This window comes from Accipiter gentilis, chromosome Z (genome assembly GCF_929443795.1).
Source record: "Accipiter gentilis chromosome Z, bAccGen1.1, whole genome shotgun sequence".
NCBI lineage: Eukaryota > Metazoa > Chordata > Aves > Accipitriformes > Accipitridae > Astur > Astur gentilis.
In genome coordinates, this window is record NC_064919.1 from 54,022,143 (window position 1) to 54,045,758 (window position 23,616).

General features: G+C 37.6%; 1 protein-coding gene across 12 annotated transcripts in view; it reads left to right on the top strand.

Moving 5' to 3' along the window:
- The window catches only part of MPDZ (multiple PDZ domain crumbs cell polarity complex component), a 1,139,709-nt gene that overhangs the window by 72,565 nt on the left and 1,043,528 nt on the right, over positions 1–23,616 (top strand). For 9 of the 12 annotated variants that reach the window (XR_007505031.1, XR_007505032.1, XM_049794692.1 and 6 more), the window contains 19 exons: positions 3,783–3,948; positions 4,550–4,746; positions 6,867–6,958; positions 7,230–7,320; positions 7,665–7,745; positions 8,843–8,935; positions 9,028–9,102; positions 10,537–10,714; positions 13,163–13,308; positions 13,659–13,742; positions 13,850–14,043; positions 14,294–14,441; positions 17,593–17,679; positions 19,059–19,155; positions 19,816–19,859; positions 20,954–21,076; positions 22,020–22,124; positions 22,236–22,348; positions 23,426–23,549. Coding sequence is in view for 10 of the 12 variants with exons in the window: in XM_049794692.1 (XP_049650649.1) it covers positions 3,783–3,948; positions 4,550–4,746; positions 6,867–6,958; positions 7,230–7,320; positions 7,665–7,745; positions 8,843–8,935; positions 9,028–9,102; positions 10,537–10,714; positions 13,163–13,308; positions 13,659–13,742; positions 13,850–14,043; positions 14,294–14,441; positions 17,593–17,679; positions 19,059–19,155; positions 19,816–19,859; positions 20,954–21,076; positions 22,020–22,124; positions 22,236–22,348; positions 23,426–23,549 (2,238 nt within the window). In the remaining 2 variants the exon portion in view is untranslated. Of the gene's footprint in view, positions 1–1,014; positions 1,087–3,782; positions 3,949–4,549; positions 4,747–6,866; positions 6,959–7,229; positions 7,321–7,664; positions 7,746–8,842; positions 8,936–9,027; positions 9,103–10,536; positions 10,715–13,162; positions 13,309–13,658; positions 13,743–13,849; positions 14,044–14,293; positions 14,442–17,592; positions 17,680–19,058; positions 19,156–19,815; positions 19,860–20,953; positions 21,077–22,019; positions 22,125–22,235; positions 22,349–23,425; positions 23,550–23,616 lie in introns of those variants that run through there. The other 3 variants (XM_049794701.1, XM_049794695.1, XM_049794700.1) reach the window with 3 other exon arrangements.

Sequence of the window (23,616 nt, forward strand, 5' to 3'; positions counted from 1 at the left end):
AAATGCCAGCTCTATTAATCATAACCACTGAATCTGATGTAATCACAACTACCAAAGGAGTAGGTTCTCAATTACAAAATCAGTCCCCATGTTATATGTTAAATACCTACTTGAGTGTAACTCTCTCATCAGCGTGAGGTGTTTTGCTGCTATGTAATTAATTTTCTTTTTATGTGGTAAGGACTTTCCAACTTTGATATCTCTTCTTTCTTTTTGCATGAAAAAAAAACAGTGGCAGCTTTTGTTTTATGATGCTGAAAATATTTTCCTTCTGCTTCTTGAAAATTCTTCTAATGCACCATGAACAGGATGCTGACATCTTTGGAAATATGAAAGAAGTTAGATTCTTTTTTTTGTGTGCTTAGTGCTTACTGCATGTTATTCTTATTGTGAACAGAGTTAACCTCTAACACAATAATAAATAAAGGATTAATTCTTGTGTGCATGCATTTCTGATTTAATAAAATAATTTCTAGCTGGTTATACATCTTGGGAGTGATTGTGCCCTTTGTCTGTTTTCTGTGCTGTCAAATATATTGAAAGTGCAATGAAAATTTATGATATGATATGTGGTGTATAATTGCATGTGTGTTTTTGAAATCTGTCTTTGTGTTTGTTACAGTTTTAAGGAAAGGGAGTAGAAGTGTAATATAAACGATGGCTTGTATTTCCTATATTTTCAGAAGTATTTCTGAAAAAAATTACACATATTTTTAGAGAAAACCTAATGTTTTTGCAGTTCCTGCATAATTTTTTTTTTAACACTGGGACAAGAATGGCCTTTTGTCATCTCTGTCCGCTTCTGCTGAACTAAGGTTCATGTACAGTAATAAACTTCACTGAAACAGGGTCCTTAATAACCCCTTAAATACTTTTGTCCATTTATAAGTGGAGTTAATAAAGTTGCTGCTGTTAGTGAAATGAATCCGTAACTAAAAATGAGTTACTCATTAATAATGCTGTGTATTGACAAAAGTGCTGTAACATATGGATTGCTGTTTTCTGTTACTATAGGAGGTATCGAATCCCATTAGGGTTACCTTCCGTTGTTCCCCAACTAACCCTTTTGCTCCCACACCTTTCAAGGTTTGTCTTGATTCCAGTGAGTGGGTCCTACCATATGTGTGCTGTACGTTTGGACATGGCCTGTGATACCTTCTGGAGTTCTGCTTCTTCCTCCACGTGTGCCTCCTTTGTTGAAAGTGATACTGCACCAAACTTGCTGCCATTTTTAATATTTGCTTGGCTGTGATCGGAGTGACCTTGGTAGCCAAATGGGTTCATGCACTGTCTAATGCTTTGCATTTTAAATGAAATACTGTGCCATGGCACACCGAAAGTATTTCATGAGTTAAAGCATTTTACAGTTTCTGTGTGTGGCCCGATTCAGGGAGCAAAAGTCTTATGTGTGTAAACTGCAGGGCCCAGCTTCTGCTGCTGGGGATGCATGTGTGGCAGGCTGAGTTTTGGAGGCAGGACATGGTCCCCTCCACCCAAATGGCTTTGTAACATTCTTTTTATCCTTCTTACAAAGGAGCATTGCTTTTACATTCATTTCAGCATTTCCTTAAACATCAGACTTGTTCAGACTTATGTATGCGTGCAAAGGTACAGAAAAAATCAATTTTTTGTCAATCAGATTATGGTGGCTGCAGTTCATAAGTGCTAATCTGTCAGGATGTAGCCATACTTCCACACCTTATAGATCTTCCAGAGGTCCTTTACAGCAATTTTTTGTTCTTTTTTTTTTTGGTCATGTTTTCTTTAATTTTGCAAAGATCTTGGACACTGTCATTTACCAGGAGTACCACTAAAGTGATAGGTTAATTTTGGTTTTAAAACATGGAGACTACTGTAAGGTCTGCTGATCTGGTCTGCTCTCACACTGCATTTCCTCATTTTTTCAGTATATTATGTAGCTTTCCAGTTAAAATTCTAGGATGCACTCTGAAAAATCAATGTTTCTGGAACTACTCTCCCCTTCACCCCTCCTTGAGGTAGAGGTCTGTCACCAGTTTTTCTCCATGGTGCATACATGAATTTTTGATTTTGAAAAATCACTTCGAATGTTATTAAGTAGTGTTTCCACCCTACTCTGATTCTGATGGGTAACAATGTCTTTACTAGAATTTTGCTGCTTCAGTTGAGGTTTATGTCTGCCCTGTAACTATTAGCATGTTTTAGAGTATAATTTGCATAAACTGTAAGTGATTTCTACATGAAATTTAGTGATGCAAAGTATCATCTCAACAGGATGGCATTGTCTTAGATTTGAAGCACAGATCAATGTGACTGATATAATGATAGAAAAAATCATATAGGATTTATATGCATTTTTTATCAAAATTACTGTCTTGATTGCCATATTAAAACTTCCCAAACTTCTGGCATTTAATGACTTCCTGAATGAAAAGAAAATCTTTTTCAAGCAGAAACAGAACGAGAGAACTGAAATAGGGCATTTGCGTTTTCTTCAAATCTTTGGAGTATACAGAGAATGAAGGTAACTCATTCTCCCTGAGAGGTGAGACCTTCCTTAAATCTCAGTATGACTAAATTGGTAACTTCCTCGTTTTTTCAACACCTTCACGTTAAAGCAGACTGAAGTCTTCCAAGGTGTATGTTGTTACCCATTTCACTGTTGCCTGTGATGAAGAAACTGTCTCTGTTTGGGCACCCAGAGACACCGTCTGAGATACTGTGTTCAACTTTTGATAATGGAGGTAATGAAAGCTGAAATGATGAGAACAGGGCTATGAAGCTAGGGCAACACCTGAAAATCCTAGTGTTGGAAAAATACTTGGTTTTCATCTGAAGTTTTTGTTGTTTACATCAACAGTTGATCTGGCAAGTATCAAAGTCTCTTGGGCATGCATAAGCTTCAGAATGATGACATTCAGAAAGCGGTTTCTTGCCGGCATGTTTACTCTGACCAAGCCAAAAATATGTAAATTACAAACACCTAGCCAAATCCCTGATCAGAGTCAATATTCCTCAGGGAAACTGACTTGAATGGAAGCTTGCCAGATTATGCATTTGGGCGTTCAACGATTATATTGCAGTAATTGTGTGCTTATACTTTTTAACTTTTTGTGAATATGAATAGACCACATACATCAAGACCACAAGTATTTGTCTCCTTTGTGATTTAATCTGTATCCTCCTTTATTTGATCTCCCCTGTGCAGCTTACAGGAAATCAGTAAATAAGACTAAGAAAGTCCAGTTACTGTGGATTTCTTAAATATCATCTGTTTCATTTTGGTTTTAAATTGTCCTTTCAGTTAATATGCCAGTTACTGTCTTTATTCTGTTGGCATTTTTGAAAGCATCAAGTTCTCTGTTTCCTTTCCCTTTCCTCCTATGTGGCTTCCAAAGCTCGTGATAAGAAGAAATTATGTGTGGTGGCTTTTAAAAAATAAAATGAAGTAGAAGTCTTTTACAAACGTCACATTAAAAAAAAAAATCACTTTGAGTCTACATAAAAGACTTTTTCTGAAATGTAAAGTGGCACATAAAACTTTACTGAATTGGGCTTTTATTGTGAGTTGTTTGCTTCCCAATGCATTTTGGAGTGATGTTATCTCTTACCTTGCCTGGTGTTTGTTTCCATCTTTTATCTCTTGCAGCCTTTTTGTGCCGTGTTATTAATTTAGAATTCCAGCTGCTTGGTATTTAAACTTCAAAGCCATAGTCATTGCCATTTTGACTTTTTTGTATACTAGTTTGCCCTACATAGAGTCTGCATCTGCTTAGCCACTGCATTTTTCTTATTCTCCACAGGCATTTGATCAGTCCGATCTAGAGCCAGAAAAGACTTCTCTTTGTAACAACTTGCCTCTGCCCCCTCCTTCAGCATTTTCAGGAATAAGCTGTGATGTTGCGCAATCATCTTCTAGCAGAGTCCCAGAGGATGTGGAGAAGGAGGATGAGTTCGGTTACAGCTGGAGTAAGTTTATCCTTTGTGATAATTCAGTGTTGCAATAGCACTGTAGCAGAAGATAAGGGGGGTCCAGTTTGAACTATTTTGTTCTCATGTGCTTTGTGGTTTGGGTGTTAAGTGTTGCTGTCAACTTTCAGTTGTGCTTGGTCAGATGCACATGGTGAAATATAAAACTAATTTGTTCTTCTTCATTGCACTCCAATCTCTGTTTTCCTCTGTGGTCCAAATTCCCTGTTTCACATGTAGGACTACTTGAAGAATTTCAGTGTACTCTGTGTAACTGATGGCAATGATTAATGTGATAGCTTCTGTTACCTGAAGGTGTTACTGGAGGGAAGATTCTTGCTTTTATGTGTGAAAAGCCTTTTTTAAGAGAGGTTTTAATGTTTTCCAAAGTTAGAAGGAAAACAAGGAACTAGAAATATTGTTATAAATCACCTAAAGCTTAGCTTAAAAGAACATGTGTTCTACACTTAAAATTTTCTCATCCATTTTGAGATTCTTCTGTCAGATACTGCCCACTGGACACTGATCTTGATTCTCTAGGTGACTTTGCGAAACTTTCTAATGTAAATCCAACCTCTACTGCCCACATTTTTACATTTAGAAAAGATTGTGCAGCGCTATGGAAATCTACTGGGGGAGCTACACATGATTGAGCTGGAAAAAGGAAGGACAGGTCTGGGACTTAGTCTTGCTGGTAACAAAGACCGATCCAGGATGAGTGTCTTTGTAGTGGGAATTGATCCAAATGGAGCAGCTGGCAAAGATGGCAGGTTACAGATTGCAGATGAGTTACTAGAGGTGAGTTTTTGCAATTTATACTGAAACCCTAACATACTGACCTAAAATGCACTAAAATATTAGAATCTTGCTGCAATATAGATGTTCTTCAGTGGACTTTGAAATCCCCAAGTTATCCAAGTTGACATCGCTATGCTACCAGATTTTCATTCTGGTGTATGCCAAATAGCTGCAGCTGGGATTCTTTTTCCTGGTTATAGTAGTACTAAGTAAAGGTGTGTCTGTATTTAAAATGGATAAAAATGGAGGAAGACAGCAGTTTCGGGGTGACAGAGATGTATGGAAGGGCAGTTCATTGCAGACCATGGAAAATATTGAAGTCCTTTAGTCTATCCATCTGTGGAGTGCTCCAGACTTTCTAGTTACTTCTCTGTCTACTGGAAGTATGATAATATCAGAATATTTTTATCTTGCTTAACATATAAAATGGAAATGAAATTGGGGAAACAGGAACAGATCCATTTGTGTTATGGACTTCTATCTCATGACACATTCAGGCTGTTTTCTAGTGGCATTGTGGAGAGACCCAACAGCTGAATGTGCAGCTAACATTCCCTATACATATATGAGCATAAGGTATATTTTTATATTGCCACAGTTTAGTTGATGATACTTGCACATATATTCTCTGCTATAGGTTTTCCCATTCATTCTGATAGCAGTAAGTTACATTACCGTCACAGAAATGCTTTGTGTAACTTCAAAACTGTATGTGGAGGTGTTTGAGGATGCACTGGGGAGATGGTACGGGGGTAATGGTGAGACTGAACAAAGCTCGGGGGAGGCACTGAGGGAGTAAATGATGTAGGTTGGCAGTTGCAGACTAGGAGAGAAACTAAGGGATTTGTGGCACTGTGGATCTTGTTTTGTGGAGGAACCGGTTAGTTGCAGAGTCCAATGTTACCTGCTAGACAGTTCTCTTGAATCAGCTAAAATGTGTATTTTTAGAAGCTTGATGTTGCTAGTGCTAAGTATCCTCAGGACACATTGAAACACAGCTGTCTGAGTCTGCTCTCATGTAATTTCTTGCTTACTGTCCATGTTGTGAACCTGCAAACTGATGCTAAAAGATTATCTTAGCATCTTAGAGGTTGAGATTGTCTCAACCTCTTCTGAGAGGAGACATCTGAGCTTGCTCCTCATGTTCCCCAGTAGCTGTCCATCAGCTGTGGCCGGCCATGCCCTGTCCCCCAGCTGACAGCCTGACCGTGGTTCTTCACAAGCCCATGGCAAACACTGGAAGCAATGCTGCATCTGGATTGTCACCTTCAGTGTAAATGACTGGGCTCAGTATCCCTGTGACCATGGCTGCATGGGAGCTGAGGGGTTGCTGTTAATGCTCAGCCCTCAGTTCAGTCTTATGTCTGTTACTCACTGTCCGTTGCTTCTCTGCTTCTATTGGTACTACCTCAGTGTGTGTTGCATTATTTTCCCTTTGTGTAAGTCCAAGCTATCCTTTTCCAATCATTTCGTCTGTCTTAGAGTGGACTTCTGCACTGTAGATTTTCCATTTCCAAGAAGAAATGCAACAAATAAAATGTGAGCGAATAATGGCCTTATTCTGCAAATTCACACTGATACTTCCAATTGTATCCAAATCATAGGGGCTTCAAAGGGTTTCAGTGAGTGTGCTCTGCCAAATGAAGACAACGATTGTCAGTTCAAATCTTCAGATTGTAAAAGCACCAGTGTTCAGACCTCTGTGTATGAAGTGCCTGGCTTAGAGCTGAGATTCGATAAATAATAGCAATCCCATTGCTGGATATAAGCGATTCATTTATTTGTTGTGGTTAGAATTTCCCATGGCCGTGCTTTATCATCACATCAGTCAGGAGATGATCAATGGCAAGTGGAAATAGATGATGTGCCAAGTCAACCCAGTGTAACTCAGAGAATGACATTTTTAGCACTATGACAATGTTAGTCTGAAGTTGAACCGTAAGGAATTTTTTACTGGAAGAATGGAGTGAAAGCAATACATAACATATTCTGTTATTTTAATACAATTGCTGCTTTAGCCAGTGATGTGAGATAATGGATTTTTTTAAGGCTTAAAAATTAGTTTAATTATAAGGGAATTAAAATATTTTGAGAAATAATTGCTTCCTTCCTTTATATAGATAAATGGGCAAATACTCTATGGAAAGACTCATCAGAATGCTTCCTCAATAATCAAATGTGCACCATCTAAAGTAAAAATAATCTTTATCAGGTATGTTCTGGTTAAAGGTTTGGCTAAAAAGATTTACTTTTAATATGCTCAAGTTTTACACAGAGTGTTTCTGTTTTAATTTTGATAAGGTAGATGTGCTTTTGAACCCAGTTCTTAGTAGTTGTTAAATATATCTTCTTTTCTGTTTTGATATTTGCATTGTGAGTGTCAGAAATAAAGTAAAAGAAAGCACTAGACTTAAACTTGTTATAAGAAATAGGGTGCTGTATTACTACATTCTTACTACATTCTTTAACTGAATCTATTGTAGAAATAAAGATGCAGTAAATCAGATGGCTGTTTGCCCTGCAAAGTCAGTAGAGGCTTCACAGTGTACTTCAGGGACACTTCCACATCAAGAGGTAAAGTAAATTTTTGGTTTTCTCATTTGACTGAGATACTAACATTGTGCTGGATAGAGGAGTGCCCTGTCTGCTTAGCAAATGCTGTAAGAAAAAGAAATCCAAGGGAAAAACAAACGAGATTTTAGTAAAGCTGCTAAATTTAGTACAGCTGTGCTAAATTCAGTTTTATTTTATTTTCATCTAAAGTACGAAGTAAATCTAACATTCCCATGCATAGGGTTATAGCAGTTTAAATGAATCTGGAAAATGATCACACCCACTTCAGATGTTTGTGTGCTACTTTATTTTGATGTAAAATGTTGGATATAGTTGTTCACAGTTATGTTTTCATTTTCTATTAGACTGATAGCAGCGCTGCAAACTCCAGTGCTTGTTCTGACTTCAGTTCATATAAAAACATTCAGTATGTGGAACTCCCTAAGGTATGTGCTGAAAATTAAATTCACATCAGCGACATTTGTATTCACCATTTGCTTTTTTGTAATGGTGTCTCTCTTATGGTGAATAAACTTGTGTCTCTTTCCTGAACTCAGAATAGAGATTTCTAGATGTCTTCCCTTCCTATTTGTGAGTAGACCCCAAAGTTTTCCTGATGTAATGACTGTCTTTGGCAACCTCATGAGTCTCTTTAACTCCACATAAATTGGCCAACTGCTTTGTGTCTATGGAAGAAGTTACCTCTTGTCCTATTTGTAGAACTTTTGGTACCCAGCTGCTGGTGGTGCCTCAGGTCAAGTCATTGCCTTAGATGTTTGAAGTAAATGAATTAGCAGATTATAAGCACCAAATCCCCCCAAATAACATACATATTTAGTGGAAATTTTGCATCTGGGAGAAAATGACCAGGTGTTCTGAACTATGAAGCTTACAAATAAGGGTGGAAAAATTGCTGCTCCTGCTTATTGACATGGAGAAGACAGTTGCATTCAGTGGACATAAGAATAGAGATTTGCAGACTGTTAGTAGGTTTTTCTCCTTCTACCCTTCCATTATTAACCAGGGGAATATCTTACAGATAGTGGTCTGGATGATTTAGTTCTAGGTGAAAGCTTTAGGGAAATTTCACTCTGCCACAAACATTTAATAATTTCACAGGGAGACCATACATTTTCCCATCCTCTTTTATTTTCCACTCCCATGTGTATTTCTTCTGTGGTTTCAAAGAACGAATTTAAGCTATGTCATGAAGTTTTATTTACCTCAGTTTGTAGTTTCCAAATATTTTGTGTTTCTTACTCTTATTTGTGAATTTAACAACTGAATCACAATTGACCTTCTAAATTTCAAAGGAGTGGACTTGAATTTAAAAGTGCTTCAGATTTATTTTGGTAGCCAATATACTGTTTGTAGGTTGGCAAAATCTATTTCAGAAATAGTTTAGTTTAAAACAAAAATATTGGTGCATTGTGAAAACCCAAACTTCTGTTATGTCTGTTGCCTTCACTAGTCTTTAGTGAATGTATTCTACCATTTTGATAAATACAGTGCCTAACCATTTGCATTTTTCTGTTTGCCCCAGGATCAAGGAGGCTTTGGAATTGCCATTAGTGAAGAAGACACAATTAATGGAGTAGTTATTAAGAGCTTAACAGATCATGGTGCAGCAGCAAAGGTGTGAGAACATTTACAATCCGAACAGGGAATGAAAAACCTTTTTTGGAGTAGTATCCAGAGCTTATGTTTTTTATTCTGTGTTATTTCCAGGATGGACGAATCAAAGTTGGAGATCAGATCCTGGCAGTGGATGATGAAATTGTTGTGGGACATCCCATAGAAAAGGTGCTTCTGAAGTGTCAGAAATGTTGCGGAAATCACACCACTTAGTGTAGGAGGTGATTGTGTCTTAAACAAATCAGTGAGGCTTTCATGACTATAATCTGACTTCATTCTCAAAGCTGGCTGAAGAGCCAAAGATCCACAGGCATTGTTTGGATAAGGAAACTACTGCAGAATAAGCTAAAGCCTGAATTTAAAGCTCAGCTGCTATTTTATATTAATGCATTACATGAATCGTCTTATCTCTGTGCTAAAAATGTGATTTATTTTTTTTCCCGCTGTGGTTCAGATCTGATGACTGAGAGGTACTTAGTTGTGAGATAAAAGCCACGAACTGTCACTCAATAATGACTCTTTATAGTTACTCCACTTTAAACGTATTAGGACCAGTAAAATTAGTATGTGTAAATTTACATGGGTGAGTTGCTTCAGTGGTAAATCAGGCCATGAACTGTGCTTATACATGGGGAGTGTATGTAATAACAGCATCATTATATTCCAAGCCTGGTATTTCAACCCTTTGAAGAAAACAATCTCCATTCCTAAATAACAAGATTTATTTCTAACTTCTAGCTCTGTAAACTCAGTTTGGGTTCTGTAATGAATCAGGGAGGGCTTTTTTCTAGCACCTGCCTTGTGATTCTTTAGAAGAAGATTACTTTCTGATTTTTAGAGGGCAATTAGGAGAGCATCCAGTTTACTGTTTGATGTGCTGCTGTCTCTGAAGTAGTAAATGAGTAAGAGATAGTGAAGTTCTCTGCAGGGAAGTAGGGAGGCTTTGGAAGAAAGAGAGTAACTTACTTGAGTAAGTAATTTCAGAAAATACATCTGATTCTACCGAAATGTAAAGTCTTGGGAGGATTTGGTGTTTTCCCTGTGAGATGGCAATTAATTGTGAAGGTTTTTCAGTATCCCTTTAAACTAGATTCTGCATTACACACCAGTGTCCTTCTCTCCCTCCCATAGTTCAGATAATATTTTCAGATTTTTCTTCCAGCAGTGCATCTGATTGAGGAGCTAGGATGGCAGTATCCCATTTATTTAAATCAGTAGATATTTTGGCATTGACTTCTGTGGGATCAGAATTAGGCTCCACCCAAGCATTTAAAGACAATACTAGTTTTCTGATTTTTCTAATTGTTATAAACATAGTATTTGTCCAGAGAAGCCATGAAAAGACTGCCACATTCTCATCTGGTGTTGTTTGGCAAAGTTTCATGGAAGCTACTTGATAAATATCAGCCAGGTCTGGCCCACAGATAAATCTATTGCTGTTTCTTGTAAAACAAGGTCAATATTTGTCCTTATTCATTACCAAGAAAACCTGCAGGATTGTGACTTTTAGCTCCAGTTTGCAGAACAGTTCTTCTGCTTCACTTTTGTTTTACAACTGAACAGTCCAGTTACAGTCTTCACCAAGTTTTCTTTATCATTCAGTTTATTAGTCTACTGAAGACATCCAAAACTATGGTGAAGCTTACAATCAACTCAGCAGAGATGGATAGACTGACTGCAGCACCAGTCCCTTCCAGCACTGCCCCAGCAGAGAGGAGGAATATGCAGCCACCAGCAACTGTCCCCTCTTCCAGCTCACCAGAACCAGAAGCAGTCAAAAGTAAGGTTCTCCTTGTGTGTCTGTCTTCACTGGGGCTGTGACATGGAAATGAACACCCAGCTTATAAACAAGTTCTCTCCTTTTGTGTGCACTCAGCTGTCTTCTGAGTTGCGTTTGCTAGTACTTCTGGATTACAGATTCGTCTAAATAAAGCAGTGAGGCTCCACACCAAAGAGCTAGCTCTTGCCTTCCCACTGGCCTGTTTTAGAGGCAGGAGGGTGGAGATGTTTCCTCCTCCCTCCCAAAGGCTGTGCAGCAGGTGCCTCTATCAAGGTTGTCCAGAACTAAGTAGGAGGCTTTCCTTTAAATGAGGGAGAAAAGTCATGTCATCTTTCCTAGCACAGGGGAATGACTGAGACTGTCTTGCCATTTATGACTAGCCATTTTTGACTCTCTCCCTTTCGAGTGGAGAGTCAAGATGTGACCAATTGATGATGGTTATTGGTTAAGCACCACACTACTAAGAAGCTAGTAATAACTTTACTGAGTAATGTGCACATCACAGTTAATGTATATATACATCACTGCAAGTATTACTGAGTCCACTGCAAGTATTACTGAGTCATGTTTCCATTGATTATTATTAGAAGTGGTATTGATACACAATTATACTACTATAAAGAAATCTTAAGAAACACACGGGAGACCTACTAGGTAATAATTCTGTTGTCTTCCCTTCTGCATTTATATAATCTATTGCTTTGTCCAAGTCTATCCTTTCCATTTCTACCCTGCCACAGCAAGTCTCAGGGATAAAGACCTGATGGAGATTTCAGCAATGCTCCCTCCAGCATCCTGGGGATTTGTGATTGCAGCTTGGCTTCACTACCATTTACAGGCACCTACAACCCAATTGCTGGAAGATCTCATCCTCTTGGTTCTCCACCTGATTTTACAATTTATTCCCCCACTTTCTTTTACCAAGCCCACCTTTTTGCTGCCCCTGCACCTTGTTTTCTCTGCACAGACTCCTTCCAAATAAGCAACCCATCCCTAACTACTTTTTTTCCATATTGGTCTGATTTCTACTACATCAGTACCCAACTTTGGTGTTTCCAGCAGTGCTGTGTAGGCAATTTTTGTCTCAATACCGATGCAGCTATCTAGATGAGCTCAGCCTTGCATACCAAGATTCCCTTCCAATTCTTCAGTTCATGTATTTCTTGTACATTTTATGCCTTCTGGACAGAATTATATTACTTAAGCTTTGACTCCCCTACTTTGCTCGGACTGAGCATGGACAGTTGCTCATCATACACATGAAGAACTTGCATAGCAGAGCAATAGAGTAACCTGTTCGATACTCGCACAGAAGCTTTACCCTTAAAAAGTCTTAATTGCCTTTCTGGTTCGCTTCAGAGGCCAAGATTCTTAGTTTTGAGTCTTACTGTTCCTGAAGGACCTATTGCTCACACTATACCTAAGTATTTGTCTAACATAAATCCGTATTTCTGAATGGTCAAATCCTCTCTTAGTTTCAGTGGAACCTCTTTTAATCAGTGCCCATTTAAAGTGTCTCAAAAGGATTTATATGCCTATTTTTACCTCTTGGAAAAAATGTAATTTTGGTGTTTCTTTAAAGCACAGGAGACATCAGTGACAGAGATAATCTGAACATCCCAGACCTTTTGATTGCTGATTCTTTCCTTTAGTTGCTACACAGTATCCCCTCCTAGTATTTTTAGCTTTTTTTTCTGTGAAGGATACAGAACTGACAAATACTGAAACAAAGATCCATTTGTCACATACCAGAGATACTGAATTTACGGATAAATTGCTACATAAGGATGCAATATGTATTCGCGCTAGGAGAATATATATTTACACCACAAGACTTACTATTTCCAAAAGCTGTGTCAGTGGCCAGTTAAAAGTTGGACTGGCTTAAAGTTCTTTTTGAGGGCCACTAAATATATCGTTGTGTATAAAACCTTTGACTTGACCATGGATTGCTGGACTTGTGGAATACGACTATATATGATTCGTACTTAACATTCTTTCTCATGGTACAGATCTGAGTCTGAGACAGAATATTTAGTTAGATGGACCTTGACTTGACCCATTGCAAAAGTGCAGGGCTGACATCCTTGATATTTAATTCATACTATGTACTTCATTTATCTCTGGTCTACATTGCATAGTTACTGATATAGATGTTTAAATTAAATTCCATCCTAAATAGAATCTGTTGTGTACAATAGTTTCTTTGGCTATCCAGACTGTGATTCAGGAACTTGATGGTATAAAAATGGGACAATTGTGAATAAAACTAGAAGATAGTACTTGTCTGAGGGGAAGGGAGAGTTGGCAGCATCATTCTCTGTAGGTCAGCTGCTCAGCTGTTGCTGTAGAACTGTTAATGGGCTCTCAAAATGCTGTTTTAAAGTCACTTTTTTAATACCAAAATAAGTGGTATTACTATAATCAGGTGTTTAATTGTTGTTTTAGACACAAGTAGATCTTCAACTCCAGCCACATTAACCTCTGATCCAGCTACTTGTCCCATCATTCCTGGATGTGAAACAACCATTGATATCTCCAAAGGGCGGACGGGTCTTGGTCTGAGCATTGTTGGAGGAGCAGACACTTTGCTGGTTGGTTGGAAAAATATGTGTCACTCAAGTGAAATAAGAATAATGAAATTAAAATGTGTGATAGAAGAGATATTTCCTTCATTTGTTTCTGTAGCATTTATAAAAAGATACCAAAGATACCAATTTAGGTAAAAAAAAAAAAGGGGGGGCAAAAAAAAAAAAAGCAAAAAGCACTTTTAAAATTGAAAGTATAAATGAACTTCTTAAATGTTTTCGTAGTTTGTTCGTCACACATCTGACGGTTTTGTTTATCACTGATGAATTATAGTAGGAATTTTCAGTTGTTCTTGGTTCAAAGCAGGGGCATGTTCTTTCAACATGCAATTTATTTTTGTTTTGTTTATCCACAGGGAGCAATCATTATCCATGAAGTATATGAAGAAGGAGCAGCATCTAAAGATGGGAGACTGTGGGCTGGGGATCAGATATTGGAGGTGTGGTGGTTTCTTTGGTCACTTTTGTTGTCATTTGCTAGTTAGGCATCTTCTGTTGTCTGCTTGGAAGGTCCTGCACAATTTATCATTGTATGCTTTTATTGCAGGTGAATGGGACTGACCTCAGGAATGCCACACATGATGAAGCGATAAATGTCCTCCGACAGACTCCCCAAAAAGTTCGTCTCACTGTGTACAGAGATGAGGCCCAATACAAGGAGGAAGACATGTATGATGTACTCAATATAGAGCTCCAAAAGAAGCCTGGCAAAGGCCTTGGACTGAGTATTGTTGGGAAAAGGTATGAATGTACCTGGATAGTCAATGTCTGGGACTTGCTGGGCATGCTCATGTTTCTGTTGGGGTCTGGTGCTCAGGTCCTGCAGACTTGAAGACTCTCCATGTCATTTTTTGTGACTAAGCTAATTGGCCATTCCTAGTGAAACTAGCCCAGCATTACTCAACAGAAAAATGAGACAATGCTTATTGTGCTCCCAATAGCAAGCCATAAAAATGGACCTGTAATGAAAAATCCATGTGTGTATTTGCAGAAATGATACAGGGGTGTTTGTGTCAGACATCGTTAAAGGAGGAATAGCAGATACAGATGGGAGATTGATGCAAGGAGACCAGATATTGACAGTGAACGGAGAAGATGTTCGAAATGCTAACCAGGAGGCTGTTGCAGCTTTGCTAAAGGTATTGGTAAAAGAGAAGGTGGATAAAAGTGAAGAATTGAGATCCAGATTTTTTGAAAGCTTTTGTTTTTCAGACCGAGTTCAGACTGTTACTGAGATGTCAGTGAGAATGAACTGTGGATCCAACTTTAAGCTTCCTGAAGTCTAGAGCATTCAGATTTTGATACTTCGGAGTAGTGGTGGTGTAGAGTGCCATATGTTTATAGGGCAATAGAAGACCATTACCTGGAACAACCTAAAACTTAACACTGTATTTTCTCCAACAAACTGATAACTGGTTAAGTATCTCACATTTTTAGAAAGATAAGCAGACCTGACTTTAAATGATGGAGAATTCATCAGCGTAGTTGTGCCAAAAATGATTACTTCCATAGTTAATAATGTTCATTGGTTTTTCCTATGTATGTCTAGTGTCACCTTACGTCCATTAAATACTATTCATGCATTTTCCAGTGGCCAAGGCATCTAGTATAAGAAATTGCTTTCTCACAAAGATAACTGAAGTAAACTTCTGTCTACAGCTCTTGGAACCAGAATTTCTATTCTCAATAAATTTTGTGCTTCTGATGTCCTCCCCCTATTTCCAAATCAGAATGAAGTCAGATATACAGCATTTCCTGTGGTCTGGCAGGAAGTCCAGCTGGTCAGCCAGCTTGTCTGTTTTCCATCCAGGGTTTTGAGACATTCCTGCTGCATGGTAAGGATTCCATCAAGTCAGCATTTTCCAATGGAAAGCCATTCCACTGGAAAAAATTTAACACCCACTACTCATAGCTGACTCTTGGATACATAGACATATGATCATGCTTCTTTGCACTCACATTCAAAGGTATATTTTTCCAGCTCTTGAACAGTTCCTTGAGCCTTTGGGTTTTTTTGGGTTTTTTGGTGGTTTTTTTGGGGGGGGGGGTGGGGGGGAGGAGGGGGAGGGCAGTTGTCGTTCTAACGACAGGGAGGTAGGAACACTTTTTTCTGTATTTTCAGTGTGTACACATAAGTGAGGATGCTAGAACTGGGTCTGTGTTCTGACAGTACTCTTACCTCTTCTGGGGTAATAGTACTTTTCCTTTCTTACCTGATACTTTATTTTATCTACAGATAATGTGTTTCTTCTTCATATGCTGCATTTTTATATCCCCTTTAAATTAAAATACCATTTTATGTGGAAAGTTTCTTCCATTTTGGCAAGGATTTTGGAGTATCTAATTGAAGATTTTTAGTCCCCACTTACCATTTGTATATTCATGTTTTCAATACTTGATCCCACGCAGCAGTAGTTGTAATTAATTGTCCTAGCCCTGAGAAATGAGGCTTTTAAAATACCTCAGATAAATTTTTCTTAACAATTCTGTTTTGTTCATGCAGTATAAATGGAGTAAAGCATGATCACTCACATGGAGGCAGTCACCATTTTTAGTTCAGCTAGCAGTTCTGTTTCCATTCACAGGAGTAAGATCTAGGAGCAAATTGTCTTGAACTGCCTGAAATGTACTTTGCTAGAAAATTATTTATAATCTTTGGAGAATCCCAATGTATTTTAAGTAGCATGAGACCACTGGAATCTGTTGTCAGGCTGAGAATTCTGCCTGTTCTTGCAGTGTTTCTTTTTAAGTATCCCTAAAACACGTGAAAAGCTGATAATTTTTTCCCTTCATTTGACTTAGGATTTATCAAATGGGAGACTTCAGGAAGAGAGAAAGCTGTAATAAAATTAAATGTGAATTGATTAATTCAGAAGTTCAGTTGGAAAGTATTACCTCCCACTTTCACACATTGTAACTTTCAAATCTCATTTGTGGGTTTGCATTCTATGTGAGGATGTGGTAATTTAAGGTGCATAGATTACTTACTTGATTTTCCATTTTGGATTAGAGTTTTCTGTGTGGTTTAATACGAGTCAATTCATACAAGCAGGAAAGAATGGTTTTGCCTGAGCTATGATCAAGTCTTTCCCAGGACATAGAGAAGTCAACATTATTTTAAAAATAAAAAGCAATTTAGTAATAAATCTCTTATAGTGTCACCCCTAAGAAAACAGCAACAGGATATGAGGTATGGAAATCCTATTTGAATGGGTATGTCCTGTTGTTGGTTTTGATATATTGGTCTATTTCTTACTATGAATTTTCTGACAAATACATGAAACTCTCTTAGGGTAATGCAGCTAAAGCATGATAAATAATGGCAAACTTATGTAATATTAAGTTCTTTGCATACAGGAGTTCATATAACAACTTCCTAGTGGAAGAAAGAAGAAAAAGCAAAATAGCAACAAAATTTTGAAATTTCTGTATTTTAATACATTGCAGAGAGATGGTCTTCTTTTGACACTACTTGTATTATTTCGGAAGTCCAGTTTTCTAAATGTTTGTGATAAAAGCTTAATTGTTTCCAAAATCAGCCTGATGTCTTGGTTTCTACATATTTGATTGCAGGTGAATTTTTTCTGAGACATGCAGACATGTAAATATTAATAGTGTAATTAAAAGCTTAAAGAGTAGTGGAAGGATTTTCCAATGTGTAAACAGTCTGTTTCACTCAGCTTTCTGTTGGGAATCAGATGCAGAAAGTTCATTTAAACTACAGATGTTTGGAAAACCTCCTGCCCAAAATTTCTTTAGTTACATTGCTATGGATCCAGAATAACAGATAATTTCAGGAGCAGGCAGGAGATGACTAACTGCCAGTTTAGATACCATGTTCTCAGTCATATCAACAGAAATAATGATTAATACTTTGAGGTGTTACACTATTTTTAGTGCTTATTGTGAAAATAGTCAATTTCACTATTCATTGAAAATGCCATCTTGAAAATATATATTGACATAACAATTGAGAAACCAAAACTACTCCCTGTTATGTGAACAGTAACAGAATTAGTCTTCTTGTGTAATTTTCACATCTGTATTGTAATACTGGTTAATCCAAAAAGTACCCTGCTCAGTATTGAATATCATGGTACACTTAGTTTGTGTGGCTTTGATACTGCCATGAGCACTGTCTGCTCAGTGCACACCACAGGGTTGTTAGTCCGTTATTTTTGCCTGTCCGTATTTTTTTATTTTTCCACCATCTAATAAGTGAATTAAATATTATCATAGGCTTTAATGTTGTAGACAGAAGAGATGTGTTATAAGTGACTGGTTCTTTAGTGTTCATTAGGTACGGTAAGACTAGAGGTCGGAAGAATAAAAGCTGGTCCATTCCACTCTGAGAGGAGAACATCCCAGAGCAGCCAGGTGTGTAACTGTAAAACTGTTTAGTTTGGAAGAAATAATGGTTAAATAATGAAAGCAAATAAAAAGAATTGGTTTTATGATGACAAGGATTTTCTACATACCTGATCTAAGATGAAGGAAAGTAGTTTTTATCTACTTTGCAGCTTTTTAGTAAGTATTTTATGTGTTCACTTTAGCATATTGTATCTGTTAAAGACATGATCCAGCCAATAACGTAAACCAGAAATTACTTTGCTGTGTTGGCTAGTCTGGTTTTTATGGCTCCACCCTGCGAAGCAGGGACAGCTCTGATTCTCATCAATACCAGAAGAAGTTGGAGCGGACTTTAAACACTTTTTTACTTTAGGAGTGCTTGGCATGCAATGGAGTATTGTTTTGGTAAACTTAGTGAATTTCTCCTTGCATATTCTTGCCATGATTGTGATCATCAGAAGCAGGAAACCTGCACACTTTCCATCAGGGTTCTGTCAAGTTCATTTATTTTATTGTTGGTCTAATGGTGGACTGTAACAAACTCACATCAATTTCTGCATTTGAATGCATCCTTAATGTGGTAGCAGTTCACGTGCTGATTCTCTCCAGTAGGAGCTATATTCCCAAGAGTTCACAAGTTACCTTAGAACTTTCTTTGGTTATAAACTGGGTATGCAGATCATCAAGTACTGAAGATAAATAGTTTTAAGACAAATCATAATTAAACAGTTTCAAGTGAGCAGGTTAAGACTGGATAACACTGTAATATTAGACTTTCTTCAAAATGGGGTACGCCAAACAAGATGAAAATGTGCAGGCTCTGGGTGGTCTTCATACAAGTTGTTACGTAAGAAGAAGCTCCCAGTGTTGAATGTTTTGAAAAGTCTGTAACAGTCAGCGAACTAGTCTCACTGGGAGCCATGTTCCTTTACATGCCCTGTGGGTGTAGTGAAAATTGTTCTGGAAATTGTGCAAGGTGAAGCTAAGTGGAGAGCCTAATCTTAGTTTTAGCTGATGCAGTGGGTGAACATGAGAGTACACATGAACATGTATAAAGATCTGTCTTTTATATTCTGTCCCTACTTTGATAATCACGGCTAACTTCTGCACCAGAAGATCTCTATGAAATGATAGAAGGTACAAATATAAGGGCACAGTATGGCCTCAGAAGCAGCGCTTCAAGGTATTGCATGGGGTTGTAGGCGTACACTCTCTGTTGGTCTAATGATGTTGCAGACAAGGACCATTCTAGAGTGACCGAGAGATATGTGGAGGTTCACTGTGCCAGCTTTAACTGGGCACAGAAAAAGTAAAATGCGGCAAAATCCACTGAATACAGTAGGTTACAGTTTTATCATTTGGGTGTCTCAAGCTGCTCTCTAATCCCAGTTTAACGCTGTATTTAGGTCAGTGAAGGAAGTGGCAGTCTCTCATCATTCGGTTTCCCGGTTTCTGGGTCCAGTGCACCTGAGGTCTTTGAAAGCGGTCTGAAGAAGAATACCAGTAAGGTTTCTTTGGTGCCTTCACTATTTTATACATGTGAACTGATAGCTGAGATCTTTCACTTCCTCTAAAATGTTGTCATATGTGCTGTAGGCCTGAAAGTGATTCTTTAGTCATTAAAGCACTTCAGGGGTGGTTATTGTACAGTACATCATATATATCTTTGAATAGGTTTTTGTAAAAGAAACTAGCAGCTTGTTACACCAGCAGTTTAGATACCGAGAATCTTAAGTTGAGCCATAATTTTCTGTTTAATCTAAATATGTCTTCAGTCAAACTGTTTCATACATAGAAATCCAGATACCGTGTAGTTAAATTAGAGTAGATGTGAAATAGCTGTCTCATGCTCAAATTTAGAACAAAGTTACTTCTGACCAAAGTGTTGCTAGGAAATAATAGTTTTTTCTATTTTATGTGAGTATGCTTAGAAGTCTTATTCCAAAAGTTATTTAAATGGTGAGGTTGAATGACTTTTTTACCCATTCTAGAAGTATTTCAATCCTGTTAATTTAATGACAGCCACTTTCAAAACCTGCTTAAAACTTAAGTCTACAATAAACTGGCAGAAAATTAGAATGATCCTAGTGGTTTGGATAACTTTAATGGAAAGTTTCCTAAAAATGCTAATGTAACTTTTCTTTTTCTAAATTTATTTGACAGCAGCTTCTGAAATACAGGGACTAAGAACAGTTGAAATAAAAAAGGTAAGTTACAGCATGAAGTGGTATATATCAGGAACAGGTTTTGTAGATGTTGTCAATAGGTGTGTTTGCAGAAATGAAGAAGTCTGGCCCTGTTAATCATTTTGAGAGAAGGGCTGATGTGGCAATAGCTAATTAATTTGCCTATCTTTTCAGGTCAAGACTGTATGCTTTCCACTGCCTATATTTTTATGTAAAATCAGTGCGATTTATGCTATCACATTTTGTGACCTGTTCTGAAAGCAAATGAAGGAAGGATTAGTAAGAGATAATGGGACCTAGTTTTACTGTTATCAGACCAAGTTAAATCCAGACCTTGTTTCAGTGAAGTCAAGGGAACTATGCCAAAGTTGCAAGCCCATTGGTTGGTATTTCATATTTTTCTTCACACATATTTTTAATGGGCAGGCTTTTAAATGACAGCAGCCAGGTTTTCAACTGTGATAGTCAACTTTCTTATTTACAGGAGCATGAGGTCTGAGTCGCAGACTGCTTTCGATTATCCAAAATATTTATATTTATTTGACTTTGCCTGGCATCTAGTTCACTTGATTACATGGATGGTATTTAGCCATTCTCTTTTTACAGTAGAATCTGCAAATACCAGTTTACAATAGCAGTTTTTGCAGTTAGGTAGGGTGTTGTACAGTAGTGAACAGTTAGTTTTGTTCTTCAACAGTAGGACACTAGGGGGAGCATACGGATTAATTCTGGTCTTTGGAAGGTTCATAATAGGAGATTGATATAGACAGTATTAAGGACAAGCAGTCCCATCTATCCAGTTTTCCTTGCCCAGACTTTCTATGCTGACATTACGAGTCTGACGCTGAATTCCATAAGTATTTAGTTTGGTTAAGATAAAACATACAACTAAGTCAGCAAACTGTCACCTACCACTGATAGGAAGAAACATGTATTGTGCTTTCGGCACTTTCTTGAAATGATGCAAAGTATATTAGGTTAAAAAATGGCTTGAGACATGGGAATTCTGATTTTCTTAAGATAGGGGCTTTAGTAATTTTTTGATATAAGCCTGCAGTTCTCTGTACATGTTTTTCTTCCCACAAGAATCTAATCTTTTTTCATGACAATAACAGGGCCCTGCGGATTCACTAGGAGTGAGCATTGCTGGAGGTGTAGGAAGTCCTCTTGGAGATGTTCCTATATTTATTGCTATGATGCATCCGAATGGAGTTGCAGCTCAGACTCAGAAACTCAGAGTAAGTTAATTGTTAAGAAGGTTTTAAAGACTGCATGGATAATGCACAGTAATTACTCTAGGCAGGCAATAAATTAGCAGTTTAATGATAAAGTCATAAGTGCTTCTGGCTGTGACAAGAATTTTTGCTGTTTGGATTGATGAAACAGTAACTCAGATTAGTAGCATGGTAGGTAAAAGGTAATTGCTGAAAGATACTAACTTTGGGAAGGAAGTCCTAAAGCAATCTTAGATCACAGAGGTAGTCAGCTTGTGAAAATTAAAAGTAGAGAGAGTGGTTCAGAATGATGGATTCTGCAAGTGAGCTCCACTGATGAGCATGGTTGTCATTACTGCAACTGTATGTATGCAGTCTGTTTTATCTCATGTTTTCTATGCTTATCTATCTTAGGATAGAGATAGTACTTTTTAAGGTTCTGAGTTAAAGTGAGAGGTTTTATCTGATACAGCACTTACGTGCATACTGTATCTGATCTGTGCCAGAGGTGGCTGAATTTGACTTATGCTCCATGGAAAATGTACAGTGGTATTTCAGGATGAATTCAAAAATACAATCTCTGATGATAGTTTACTACTTCAGTCTGTCTATCTTCAGGTGACATAAAGAATGTATATCTTTTCTTACATCCAGTATATTTCTAGAGTATTAGGATCAATTCTGTAAAGCATTGTTACTTTTTTATACTGAATACACTAAACCAGTGTAATTTGCTAATTGTGATGTTGAATTTTCTACCTTTGTATTGGATCTTTATGTAGTTCAGAGATGACTTGCCTTCAAGAGAAAATGTACCATAAACAGTTGCTAATTTCTTTCTTCCTGTCCTATATCACTGATAAAATCTGGCTGAATGCAAATACACAAATCTGCTATTGTTGAAAGAAAGTGACAAATAAATCTATGTAACTGAACTTAGTTAGATTTTCTACCTTTTCTTCTGCAGGTTGGGGACAGGATTGTTAGCATCTGTGGAACATCTACTGAGGGCATGACTCACTCCCAAGCTGTTAGTCTCTTAAAAAATGCTTCAGGCACTGTTGAGTTGCAGGTAAAAACACTTCAGTGACATTTGGAATGTTTTCTGAATACCATTTTTCCAGCTGCTACAATGAATTATTTCAGCATTCTCATTTTACTGGTTTACAAACTCCATTCCTAGGTTGTAGCTGGAGGAGAAGTGAGTGTCATAACTGGTCAGCAGCAGGATCCACCTACGTCCAATCTTTCATTTGTGTCCCTAACTTCAACCAGCGTTTTTCAGGATGATTTAGGGTCAGTAAGTACAGAATATACAACCTCTGTAGCCTGTTATTTTAGGTAGAACTCAACCTAAAAAACTTAACACATTCTAGCAAATAATGCATGAATTGTTTGACTTAATCATGACTTGCACATTTGGTATAATGGGACCTGTAGGCCATAGATATTCTTGTGCATTTTTCATGATGTGATTTGCTGTGCTGCTTTATTTTGCCCCTTTGTAGAGTTATGATGTGATTTGATTTCTGTAAATACAGCCTGCTTTGTTTCACTGAGCCTTGGTAGCTGGCATTAATTGATACAGCCAAGATGTTTTTTCTGAAACTTAAATAGCAAGGCCCTTTCCAAAGTGGTACCTGTGTTTCCATAATGTGCTTTCTAGCACTGGGCTATCAGGAGCATTGACCTTTCCTGTATACAAGGTATACTGCTTCTGGTATACTGCAAGGTACAGCTACGTAAAGAAGTTTTGCCTCAAATTCTGTCATAAATCTGAAGCATTTTTATTCTAGGAACAGGGAAAGAGAGAATGGGGTTCTTTAGCCACACAGATCTACTTTAAAGAAAGAACTTCAAAATTTCTTATAGTCAAAGTATATGGGGGAAAATATACCTATAAATGGTATGTATAAATGCGTATATACAAATACACAGTCATATATTAGTGGGGGGGAGAAGCAATTAAACCTTACAACATAAACTTTTGGGTCTCATTTTGGACCTTTTTTAGGAGGTGTAATGGGTTACAGGATTTTTAAAGTAGATGTTTGTTACAGAGATAGGAGGTACTGATACTGCATCTCTACTTCACTAGAAAGCACTGTTAGTGGGACATTGCAGCCATAACTATGCCCTGAGTTGGGTGGAAGAGGTGTTTGAAATAGCTTTAAGTGGTAGCGAGGGCATTAGACAGTTACAGTGTTCTACGTGAACTAAAATAGCCAATTCAGTATAATAACAGCATTTTTAGTTTCAGTGGAAAGGGAAATGTATTGCTTAGCTTGAAAGGAAAAATGTTTTTTGTTGAATATTCTACATGTTAAATCATAAGTTCAGACAACATTGCAATACTCTTTTTCCTTTTCTTAGACCTCCTCAGTACAAGACCATCACTCTGGATAGAGGACCAGATGGCCTAGGCTTTAGCATTGTGGGCGGTTATGGCAGTCCCCATGGAGACTTACCCATTTATGTGAAGACGGTGTTTGCAAAGGTATGTGTAAATTTGTTCAGTCAATCCATTTATTAGTTAGTTCACAGCAGCTACTGTCTTAAATCAT